This window comes from Rousettus aegyptiacus, unplaced genomic scaffold (assembly GCF_014176215.1).
Source record: "Rousettus aegyptiacus isolate mRouAeg1 unplaced genomic scaffold, mRouAeg1.p scaffold_m13_p_7, whole genome shotgun sequence".
NCBI classification, from domain to species: domain Eukaryota; kingdom Metazoa; phylum Chordata; class Mammalia; order Chiroptera; family Pteropodidae; genus Rousettus; species Rousettus aegyptiacus.
In genome coordinates this window covers 57,318,463-57,330,758 of record NW_023416310.1, presented here as the reverse complement: position 1 = coordinate 57,330,758, position 12,296 = coordinate 57,318,463, and the positions used below count along the sequence as shown (strand labels likewise).

The following is a 12,296-nucleotide window of genomic DNA, read 5'->3' as shown; positions in this document are numbered from 1 at the left end:
GGTTTTCAATTTCTTGCTCTCTTTCTCTTCTCCTTCTGGTACCCCTATGATGAGAATATTGTTACACTTAATGTTGTCCCAGAGGTACCTTAAACTATCCTCAAATTTTAAAATTCTTTTTTCTTGTTGCTGTTCCCAGTGGATGTTTTCTGGTACTTTATCTTCCAAATCTCTAATTCGATCCTCTGCTATATTTATAATGTACTGTTGATTCTCTCTAATGTACTTTTTATTTCAGTTATTGTATTCTTCATTTCTGACTGGCCCTTTATGTTTGCTATCTCCATTTTTTTTCTTTTTGTTTACTTTCTCTTTTTTTAATTTCTCACTCAGATAATTTAGCATCCTTATAACCAGTGTTTTGAACTCAGCATCTGGTAGATTGTCTCCATTTTGTTTAGTTCTTTTCCTGGATCTTTGTTCTGGTCTGTCAATTGGGAGATGTTTCTTTGTCCCCTCATTTTGGCTGCCTTCTTGAGTTTGTTTTTATGTATTAGGTAGAGCTGCTGTGTCTCCTGGTTTCAGTAGAGTGGCCTTATGTAGTAGGTGTCACATAGGGCCCAGCGGTACACCTGAGCCTGGTGCTCCAAGTGTGTTCCTTGTGTGGGTTGTGTTGTAGTTGAGCTTTAATTGTTATTGGCATGTCAATGGGAGGGATTGACCCTCAGGCTGATTGGTTGTAAGGACTGGTGGTGACTATAGCAGAGGAGCTATTGTGCAGAGAGCTGACCCTAAGGAGCAAAATTTGTTTTATCGATGCTCTGGTACCTGCTGAATCTGCTGTTTGGGTGTGTCATTTGTGAGGGTGATTGGTTTGTGCTCTATGTGCTCTGAAATGGGCCACTGGGTGTGTTGGTTCTGGGTCCTTATTGGGATAGGCTCTGGTGCAGCCATGTTCAGCCATTGCCTGTAGCCTGCCCTGGGCCACTAGGTGTGAGCTACAAAGTGACCTGCAGGTGGTTGCCACCTGTGCTGGGCTTAGAAGTGCCTGGGAGAGGCTAAGTTGCAAATGAGGGCAGCTTCTGCTAGTGTTGATCTGAGGGGCTGCTGAGCAAAAATTTTTTGCTTGTTTGTGGTTTGTGGATCTTTGAGAGGTTTAAGAAAGTCTGCAGCATGAGCCAAGACAGGCTGTTCGTATGGAAAAACCACTGGAAGCAGCTTAGATGGGCCCACAAGTTGGCTGAGGCGGGGTCTCAGGGAATCATCAGAGTGGAGCAAACAGTCTTAGTTTGAGGGAGACTCAGATATGGTGCCCACTTGTGCATGCAGGCTGGGTATGGGAGGGCTCAACAAAAGAACATGGATTCTACCAGCATTCTGCCTGGGAGAAAGCTGCCCCTCCAGCGCTCGCCTTGTAGCTAGACAATTTAGTTTCTCTCCACATGGCCCTGGCTCTCATAGATCTGCTTCCCCAGTGCTGAATCTCTGTTGTTGTTTTTTTCCCTGAAACACAGTTAAGTAATTTGGGATGAGTTTGATCCTTTTGAGTCTTGCTTTCAGGCTATGTTAAGCCAGGCCCTGATCAGTTTTTAGTCTAGAGGTAATTTTGCCCCAATACTGTCAAAAATTTTTAAATTAATTAATTAATTTTATGGTGACATTGGTTAACGAAATCCGGTAACTTTCAGCTGTACATTTTAACAGTAAGGCATATGTATATTTACATTGTATGTTCACCTTCCATAGTTAGATTTCTTTCTGTCACCACATACTTGTCCCCTTTTACCTAATCTACCTCCTCCCTTTCCTCTTCCCTCTACCCTCTGGTAACCACTAGTCTATTGTCCATGTCCATGAGTCTCTGTTTGTCTTGTTTGTTTGTTGCTTTTAGGTTTATATCCTACATATAAGTGATATCATGTGATTTTCAACTTTTTCCATCTGGCTGATTTCACTTAGCATGATTATCTTGAGGTCCATCCATGTTGTTGCAAATGGCAGTATTTCAACTCTTCTTATGGCTGAGTGGTATTCCATTGTATATATGTACCACAGCTTCTTTAGGCAGTCATCTACTTTAGGACACTTCAGTTGCTTCCATGTCCTGGCCACTGTGAATAATGCTGCTATGAACATTGATGTGCAAATATCTTTTCAGATATGTGTTTTCAAGTCTTTGGGGCAAATATTCAGCAGAAGGATGGCTGGATCATACGGTAGATCAATTCTTAGTTTTTTGAGGAACCTACATTCTGTTCTCCATAGTGATGTACCAATTTGCAGTCCCACCAGCAGTTCATGAGGGTTCCTTTTTCTCTGCATCCTCTCCAACATTTGTTATTACTTGTCTTGTTCATTATAGCTATTCTAACAGGTGCGAAATGGTATCTCATTGTGGTTTTGATTTGCATTTCCCTAATAGCTAGTGATGTTGAGCATCTTTTCATATATTCGTTGGCCATTTGTATGTCCTCTAGGGAGAAGTGTCTGTTCAGGTCGTCTGCCCATTTTTTAATTGGATCATTTGTTTTTTTGTTGTTATTGAGTTGTATGAGTTCTTTGTATATTTTGGATATTAGGCCCTTATCAGAGGCATTGCTTGCAAATATAGTTTCCCATTCAGATGGTTATCTCTTTACCTTGTTGATGATTTCTTTGGCTGTGCAGAAGCCTTTTAGTTTGACGTAGTCCCATTCATTTATTTTTGCTTCTACTTCCCTTGCCTTTGAGGTCAAATTCATAGAATCCTCTTGAAGTCTAAGGTCTTTGGTTTAGTTTTCATGCTTTCTTCTATGCATTTTATTGTTTCAGGTCTTATATTCAGGTCCTTAATCCATCTTGAGTTAATTTTGTTGTGCGGAGATAGACAACAGTCTAGTTTCATTCTTTTGCAGGTGGCTTTCCAATTTTTCCAGCACCATTTATTGAAGAGGCTTTCCTTTCTCCACTATATGTTTTTGGCTTTTTTTTTGTTGAAAATTATTTGCTCATGTAAACATTGGTTTACTTCTGGACTCTTGATTCTATTCCACTGGTCCATGTGTCTTTTTTCTTCCAATTCTATGCCATTTTGATTATTGTCTCTTTGTTGTATAATTTAAGGTCGAGCAGTGTGATCCCTCCAGCCTCATTTTTTTTTCTCAGGATGACTTTGGCAATTCGGGGTCTTTTGTGCTTCCAAACAAATCTGATGATTTTTTTTTTCTATTTCTTTAAAAAAAAATGCCTATGGGATTTTGATGGGGATTGCATTAAATCTGTATAATGCTTTAGGAAATAAGGTCATTTTAACTATGTTGATTCTTCCAATCCAAGAACACGAAATATCTTTCCATTTCTTTGTATCTTCTTTGATTATTTTAAATAAGGCCTTATAGTTTTCATTATATAGGTCCTCCATGTTTCATTAAATTCATTCCTAATTATTTTATTCTTTTTGTTGCAATTGCAAAAGGAATTATTTTTCCTACTTCTTTTTCTGACACTTCATTATTAGAGTATAGGAATGCTATAAATTTTTGAACATTGATTTAGTATTCAGAAACTTTACTGTATTTACTTATTGTTTCTAGAAGTGTTCTTGTGGAGTCTTTAGGGTTTTCTATATAGGGAATCATGTCGTCCACAAATAAGGACAGTTCGACTTCTTCATTTCCTATTTAGATGCCTTTTATATCTTTATCTTGCCTGATTGCACTTGCCAGGACCTCTGATGTTATATTGAATAACAGTGGTGATAGTGGACAGCTTTGCCTTGTTCCTGATCTTAGAGGGAAGGTTTTTAGTTTTTCACCATTAAGTATAATGTTAGCGGAGGGTTTGTCATAGATGGCCTTTATTATGTTTAGGTACTTTCATTCTATACTGATTTTGTTAAATGTTTTGATCATAAATGGATGCTGTATCTTGTCGAAGGCTTCTTCTTCATCTATTTATATGATCATATGGTTCTTATTTTTTAATTTATTCATGTGGTGTATCACATTAATCAATTTGCACATGTCAAACCATCCCTGTGCCCCTGGGATGAAGTCCACTAAATTGAGGTGTATAATCTTTTTAATATGTTGCTATTTTCGGTTCATTCGTATCTTATTTAGGATTTTTGCACCTGTGTTCATGAGAGACATTAGTCTGTAATTTTCTTTTTGTGTGTTATCTTTACTAGGTTTTGGTATCAGAGTAATATTGGCTTCATAAAATGAATTAGGAAGTATGGCCTTCTCTGAATTTTTGGAATAGTTTAAGGAGAATAGGTATTAAATCTTTGAATGTTTGGTAGAATTCACTGGTGAAGCCATCTGGTCCTGGACTTTTACTTTTTTGTAGGTTTTTGGTGATTGTTTCAATTTCCATACTGCTGATGGATCTATTTAGATTTTCCAGTTCTTTTTGATTCAGTGTAGAAAGGCTGTATCTTTCTAAGTACTGGTTCATATCTTCTAGATTATTAAATTGGGTGTTATATACTTTTTCATAATATTATTGCATGATCCTTTGTATTTCTGTGGTGTCTATCGGAATTTCCCCTCTGTCATCCCCGATTTTCTGATTTTGTTTATGTCCTTTCACTTTTTTCTTTCATGAGTCTAGCTAATGGTTTGCCAATTTTATTAACCTTCTCAAAGAACCAGCTCTTTGTTGCATTTATTTTTCTATTGTTTTTTTTGTTTGTTTTCAATTTCATTTATTTCTGTTCTAATTTTAATTATTTCTTTCCTTCTGCTGACTTTAGGCTTCATTTTTTTTCCTAGTTTTTTAAGATGAAGCATTCTTTATTTGGGCTCATTCTTGTTTTTTGATATAGGCATGTAATGATATGAACTTTCCTCTTATGACCGCTTTTGCCGTGTCCCAAAATTTTGATACATTGTACTATCATTATCATTCGTTTCTATGTATCTCTTGATCTCACTTTTTATTTCTTCTCAGACCCAGTTATTCTTCAGTAGCATGTTGTTTAATCTCCATGTATTTGTGTTTCTTCCTGATTTCTTTCTGCAGTTGATCTCTAGCTTCAAAGCATTATGATCAGAGAATATGGTTGGTATGATTTCAACCCTCTTATATTCGTTGAGACTATCTCTGTGTCCCAGTATGTGGTCAATCCTTGGGAATGTTCCATGTGCACTAGAGAAGAATGTATAAGCAGCTGTTTGGGGATGAAAAGGCTCTGTAATGTCAATTATGTCCAGTTAGTCTAATGTGTCATTTAAGGATGTGATTTCCTTATTGATTTTCTGTTTGGATGATCTGTCCATATCTGACAGTGGGTATTGAGGTCTCCTACTATGATAGTCTTTTGGTCTGTTTCTATCTTTAGTTCTGTTAGTAATTGCTTTATATATTTTGGGCCCCCTGATTGGGAGCATAGATATTAGTAAGTGTTATGTCTTCTTGGTGCATGATTCCCTTTATCATTATGAAGTGTCCCTCCATATCTTTGTTTACCTTTTTTATTTTGAAGTCTATTTCATCTGATATTAGTACCACTACTCTTACTTTCCTCTGAATGCCATTTGTTTGAAATATCATTTTTCATCCTTTCACTTGGAGTCTATGTTTGTCTTTGGAACTGAGATGTGTCTCCTGGAGGCAGCATATGGTTGGGTTTTGTTTTTTGATCCATTCTGCAACTCTGTGCCTTTTCATTGGTGAGTTCAGTCCATTTACATTTAGGGTGATTACTGAAATATGAGGTCTTCTTATAGCCATTTTATCTTTTGCTTTCTGGTAGCTTGGTTTTTCCATTGCTTCCTTGTCCTTTTGTGTCTGTTTTTTGTTTGTTTGTTTGTTTGTTTGTTGTTGTTGGATTTAGTGGGGTTTCCCTCTGGTCCTTCTTGTTTTATATTATATACTTCAGTTTTGAATCTTTGGCGTGTGGTTACCATTACAAATATAGAAAGAGTAATTATATATATTCAGTCATCCATTTTTTTCTGTGTGTGCCTTATCTCCATTCCCCTTTATGAATTTGGATCTTTGAATACTCCCCTTTTTAGTCATTGGTGTTTCGATTTGTCCCTATGTATGCTGAACGTTCATTACTATCTTGCTATAGCAAATCTCTTCTTATTGTTTAAGCTTTTAATGCCCTGATCTTAGTAAGGGTTGCACTACTCTGCATCTATCTGCCTGTTAGTCGCCTTACTCCTAATTATGATTTTTTAAATTTTTTTTAAATTTTATTTTATTTTTGTCATTTTGTTTTAGGTGAGCTGACCCCTTTCAGTATTTTCTGTAATTCAAGCCTCATAGTGGAGAATTCCCTCAATTTTTGTATGTCTGGAAAGGTCTTTATTTCGCCTTCATATCTAAAGAAGAAGTTTGCTGGATACATTATTCTTGGCTGGTAGTTCCTTTCATTTAATAGTTTGAATATTTTATTCTAGTCCTTTCTGGCTTGTGATGTTTCTGTTGAGAAGTCAGATGATAATCTAATGCATTTTCCTTTATAGGTTACCGTCTTCTGTTCCCTGGCTGCCCTGAGAATTCTTTCTTTGTCATTGATTTTTGATAATTTTAATACAATGTGTCTTGGTGAAGGCCTTTTTGGGTTGAGATAATTGGGTGTTCTGTTAACTTCTTGAATTCTGAGCTCCAACTCATTCCTGTGGTAGCTTTTGTGCACTGAGCCCACGCTCTGAAATGCTGGTGTACAGTTTGGGTGTTTTTGTTGAGTTTTAGATGTTCAGCTTATCGTTTCAAGCGGAGAAATCTTGGGACATCTCTCACTCTCCCATGTTTTTGACGTCACCACTATTTTGAGAACTCTATCCAATGTTTCATATATTAAGAGGTCTCTCTGTTTGGTCTGGTGTGAAGACAAAATATTCCCAGTCCTGTGTGAGCTCCAGGAAATGTTTGGTGTACTACTTTCTGGTGGTGGTTCTTCCCTGGCCTCCTACAATTTCACCCATGCATGTTCTGAACAGTGTTCAGCTAAAGACTCTAGGGGCTCCTTCTGCAGATATCTGGAGTGCTCTCCCTATGCCCTCATCTCTGATACTCTACTCAACAAATTCGAGCTGCTTCAGTGTTTCTGAACCCTGATCTTTGCCTACTGAACTGTGTGACTGCTGGGCTTAGTTTGGGTTCCTCCCTACCCCTGCAGTGATACTTGAAAACTGCTTGGAGACAGTAATCAGAGCAACTAACTGTAGGACTAATGCTATTTGTTTCTCTTTTCAAAGTTATCGCAATCCCATACTGCCTGCTGTCCAATGCACTTGGAAACAATTGCTGGATATATTTTTTGTTTTGTTTCTTTTTCTAGTTGTATACAATGGGTGGAAAATTCTCGTGGCAGTTAATGCTTCATGGATGAAAGTGGAAGTCTCTTTTTCCTATTTTCAACTTTAAAAATCCTAGGGAAAAACTTTGGCCCAGATTATGTCCAGTGATCACTCATGAACCAAACAAGGTAGTATAGACAGACATATAAGAAAATGAAACTTTTTAAGATAGGCGTGTGGGAAGAATCATTCCCAATATGAGATGGAGAGGACTTCCCAGAAGAAAGAGGAAAGGTTGCAGGGCAAAACAGATAATAAGTATCCACTATAACAGCAGTTCATGTGAAAAGAACTTAAAGTTAACAAACTGATAGGGCTGTAAGAATCCCATTGTCTAGAAGTTTGTATCTATTACCTGGTTTCATGTTTTACAGGGTCAAGGACAAACTGGAGGGGGTCTAGGATTGAAAGATGTAATATATATGTTACACTGAAAGAGATACAATGAAATTAAAAAGCGAATTTCTTCTCTCTCTCTTCTTTCTCCTCTGTCTGTTGAAGTTGCTTTGTGGAATATACTTTTCTCAACCCTGAGTGACAACTGGGGTTGGTCCCACTAATTTTCTGGTCCTCTTCAGATAACAGAAAGACCTCCAAACATTTTAATACCATGAATAGTTTCATTTTGTTAATTAAAATGTCCAGTTCTATGCAATGGTCAAACCTGAGAATTCTATTTACAGGAGCCGGAGACATGCTTTAGGAGAGAAACAGCATGTGCAGAGCTTTTCCTCTATTTTTCCACTAAGAAGACCCCTTTGAACCACAATATTCCACTCTCCGAGATTGTTAACAGCATTTTCTGACCTCTCAGGGAGGGAGAGTAGAGGGCAGGGGAGCTCTCAGGAAGGTCCTATTTGCTTAGTACTGTCCTATCTGCCTGGTAGGTATTACAAGCTTTTCCCTGTGGGGTATTGTTCTAACCATGTTACCCTGGGTGTGATATGGTGAGGCTAGACGCAGATCAAGAGACACAAACCAGAAATTTTTACAATTTTGTTATATTAACAGTTTTCTGAATAGAATACGGCATGCCATGCAGGGCCACACAGGGTAAACCCTGGGGTGGGTTACAAGCAGAGGGTGAGAGAGTAACTTCAGGAAGGAGAGGATAAGGCAGGACTTATCCTCAGGATTGCCTAGTCTGAATAATTTCAGTGGGCTCTAGGGCATAGAGGCTGTCCCTGGTAGTCTGATATCTGGCTCTGGGGTGATTAGGGCAGGTGTATAGTGGATTGGATATGAGAGCCTGATAGGAAAGGTGATTGGAGGAGGGGGCTTAATTGGCTGCCTAAGAGGGCGAACTGACTGGCTTCTAGCCAGGGACTCAAAATTGAGTCAATATGACATTTTTAAAAAAGGTATTACATATATTTTATAGGTTATTTGGAGACCCTTTATCAGAGAGGATGTCTCATCTATAGTTTTCTTATTGTGGGCAAGGTCTTTCTTCTGCCTGCATATTTCCCCTCTTCCCCTCTCTCCCCCCTCCCCACTGTCACACATACATAATACTGGTACATTTCCAGCCCCTTTCTGCCAAGGTCTGAGGTCTCCTTACCTTTGTTTTGAAACTGTCTTGGGCAGGGTTCCTTTAAAGAACACTTCAAGCTAGCTTTCTCCTGTGCCTCTCACATCAGACGCTGAATTATATATGACATAAGCATCAGCAAAGAAGAATAGTGCTCTAAGAGAGCACCATAGAGGGTGGTGAGAAAGGCAACAGCAGAGTCAAGGAGCAGAGGACAAAGGTTCTAAGCATAAAGGAATAACGTACAAGGACTTACATAATAAGGGCCAAGTCTAGGGTGAAGAGAGTGAGGCACTTGCTTCAGGGGCAAAATTTAAGGGAGTGCTATAAAATGCAGCGCTCAAGATAAATGCAACATATATTTTAAAAAATACATTAAAAAATGTGTATAGGATGCACAGTTTCCCTTTTTGTCTCGGCTCCAAAATAGCTTAGCAGGACACTAGTGCTATACAATGACAACTCCTGGCCAGATTGTACCCTTGGGCCAATTCCATACCAAAATGCTGGAGCAGCCCCGTATGAAAAGGCCTTTCTTAGTAACCTTTTATTTGAGCCTTGAAGAAGGTGCAGCATAGAGTATAGTATGAACAGGGAAGAGGGAACGGCACAAGTGGAAGTCCAAAAGTGAAAAGAGCTGGAAGGATCTTTAGGGGATGGCGGTGGCATGAGTTTGTAGACAGGGACTACATCAATCAGAGACTCTGGAATTTTCATGAGGGGAAACGCATGCCCAGATTTGTTTCTTTGCACTTTAATGCCGTGTGCGGGACAGAATGGAGGGATTGGCTCTGGATAAAGGTAAGCCCCTCACGAGGCTATTGCTGTATCTGAATAATGGATGACTGAATATCAACCAGAATAGGTAGACAGATTCCCAAGGTCTAGGTGCAGGCCTCAGTTTGCCCACCATGACACTGAGGAAGGGGCAACACCCAGGTCTCTGCCCTGCCAACTGGCCCACCTCAGGGTTGCGCTTGGGCTGCTGGTGCCCCAGAGCGCACCGAGTAACTGCCTGAATTCGGCCGCGGGCGGGGGCGAGCGGGGCGGGGCGGGTCCCGCTGGTGCCGGACCCGCTCGCCGCCCAATCGCCGCGGGCCCACCGAGCCCCGGGGGCTGGGGCCGCCGCCGCCGCCGCCGCAACGTGCCGCGGCTGCGCCGACGCGCGAGCGCCGGGCAGCGCAGCGGGCGCGCTCAGTCTGGCGGCGGCGGCCGTGCGCGAACTGACGTGCCCGGAGCGCTGCAGCCGCCCAGTCGCCCGCAGCCGCCCCGCCGCACGGGCCGCACTGCCCGCCCGCCATGGTGTCATGGATCATCTCCAGGCTGGTGGTGTAAGTGGCCTTTTCCTCCGCGTCCCTTCCTTCTCCTTTTTCTTCGCCCCCGGTGCCGGGGCTGCGCCCGCCCCCCTGCGCTAAGGCTATTAATACCCGGTGGCCGCTAATTTTAGTAGGTACAGTAGCTGCTGAGGTCGCCGGCGAGCCGGAGGCGCAGGACGCGGCTCCTGCCCTGCGAGGCCGGGCCCGGGCTCAGGGGGCCCGCGGGCGGGGCCGCCAGGGCTGGGGCGCTCGGGGCCTCCCCTGGGGGCTCGTCTCGCCGCGCCCCTGCCGCTTTGTTTCCCGGGTTGGTGGGATTTGCGGAGGCCCCGAATGGGCGCGCCGCGGTGACACGCATCTCCTTTGGGAGAAACGCTGGCTAGGGTCGCCTGTCGCCGCGCCCCACCAGCCGCCACGCTTTTGTGAGGCGAAAATGACAGAGCCCAGATGACCCTAGAGCACTGTTTGGAGGGGTCAGCGCGGAGAAGGGTGGAGAAATGGAGGCGGGGCTCCCAATGGAGTTGAAAACATACTCCTTTTTAGGTTTCTAAAATGGACAGCGGCAAGGGCAGGTCCCCCTTCCTTCGGAAGGGGTTTGAGCGAGAGTTAGGAGTAGGCATCTCCAGAAATTCACCGGAAATTTCCAATTGACAGTCTGCCACCTGGATGGTGGGATGACACCTCGCAGGCCTTGCAGAAGAGCACAGAGTCATTTAGGGTGAGGCCTGTGTGAAGTCATTGGGGGTGGGCGTGGGTGGTGTTTTCTCTGTCAAGCCCTAGAGCTCCTTCCCTCGTGGATATATTCCCCTTTGGACATAGACATTGCTGTTCCAGTTGTCTTTTCCTAGCCGTTCTCGCCTGAGTCAGGACAGGTTTTGACACCTGCTTAGGAGAGTCGAGGCTGAAATTGGTTTGGGGAGTGGGGACGGGAGGTTCACCTCAGGCTTTTTCTTTGTCTCAGAGGGGCTCCCGACTCCAGTTGATCGTGCACCATCACTCGGTACGTTTTGAAACATCTCCCATCTCCTACAATTCTTTTCTGATTTTCAAAGCAGCAGTCAGTGGCAGCCTTGTGAAGTGGTTCTCAGCATTGTCTCCTGGCCACCATTCTGGGCTTTGCCGCTCAAGTCAGAGTGTACGTGCCTCTCAGCCCCCAAATCCTTCATTCTGTACAGGCCTTTGCATAGCTGTTGCTGACTGCTGGGAGTGTGTGGTGTGCCTCGAGGAGGCATGTTAAATATTTAGGTTTCTACCAGCAAAGCTGGCATGAGTAATACAGGGAAGAAGCTGGCACGCCTTGCCCCACCTCATCCCTGACCAAAGCGCCTGACTTGCCTTCAGGGTGGTATTTTCTCTCCTGAAGTAGTACTGTGATCTTCATATTTGCCACTGGTTGTGTGTGTGCGTGTGTGTGTGTGTGTGTGTGTGTTGGGGGGGGGGGTGGAGATTCTTAGGTAGGGCCAGAGAGTTTACCTGGCTGGAGGGCTCCGTCTCTATAGATACTGCTGGGTTGAGGCTGAGTAGTGAGGGCTTTTGGTCTGGGGTTCATGTGGCCATTTTTAATTTCATTCACCGCCCCTCCTCACACGCACTATATAAGGCAATTGAGGAGGGTGGGTAGGAGAGGCATATATTTGGGAGGGATCTCAGAGACTTGCTTTTACTTTCTAAAACAACCGCACTTCCCAGGAGTGAATCTTCAAAGAACTTAAATGACCATTAGAACTGCCCCTTAGGTCTGCCCAGGACTCTCTTAAGGGAGAGTTTGTGAGTTGCTATTCCCACTGTCAACTTCAAAAGATCTGCGATACCCCCTGTCCCCCCAATCCCTAGTTTGCCATAGAAACCCAACATGGAAGTGTCAGTTGGGAATTATTAAAACCGCTGTAATAAGTAGTACCTATTTCATGTAAATCATAGCTGTTCATTATAGGAAAATTAGAAAATATAGGTAAATAGACTGAAAATCATCTGCATTATTACCACATAGACATAGCTAATGATAATTTTAAGAGGTATATTCTTGAAGATGATTGTTCCCTATGCATATATGCACATATGTTTATATTTACAATTGAAGAGAATTATTGACTCAGCCCAAATTTCCATATACCTCTTAGCAAGGAGTAAGAATACCACATTTGGAGTCAGAAAACCCTTGGTTCAAATCCAAGTTCTGCCTCTTGGAAATAAACTGCAGTTCACAAGAGATTTCAG

General features: G+C 42.3%; 1 protein-coding gene across 1 annotated transcript in view; it reads left to right on the top strand.

Annotated features, from left to right (window-relative positions):
• Positions 1 to 10,003: 10,003 nt before the first annotated feature.
• The window catches only part of REEP1 (receptor accessory protein 1), a 110,178-nt gene continuing 107,885 nt past the window's right edge, over positions 10,004 to 12,296 (top strand). Inside the window, exon 1 of the mRNA XM_016136495.2 lies at positions 10,004 to 10,097. Within this exon, the coding sequence (XP_015991981.1) occupies positions 10,066 to 10,097 (32 nt within the window). The 5' untranslated portion in view covers positions 10,004 to 10,065. The remainder of the gene's footprint in view (positions 10,098 to 12,296) is intronic.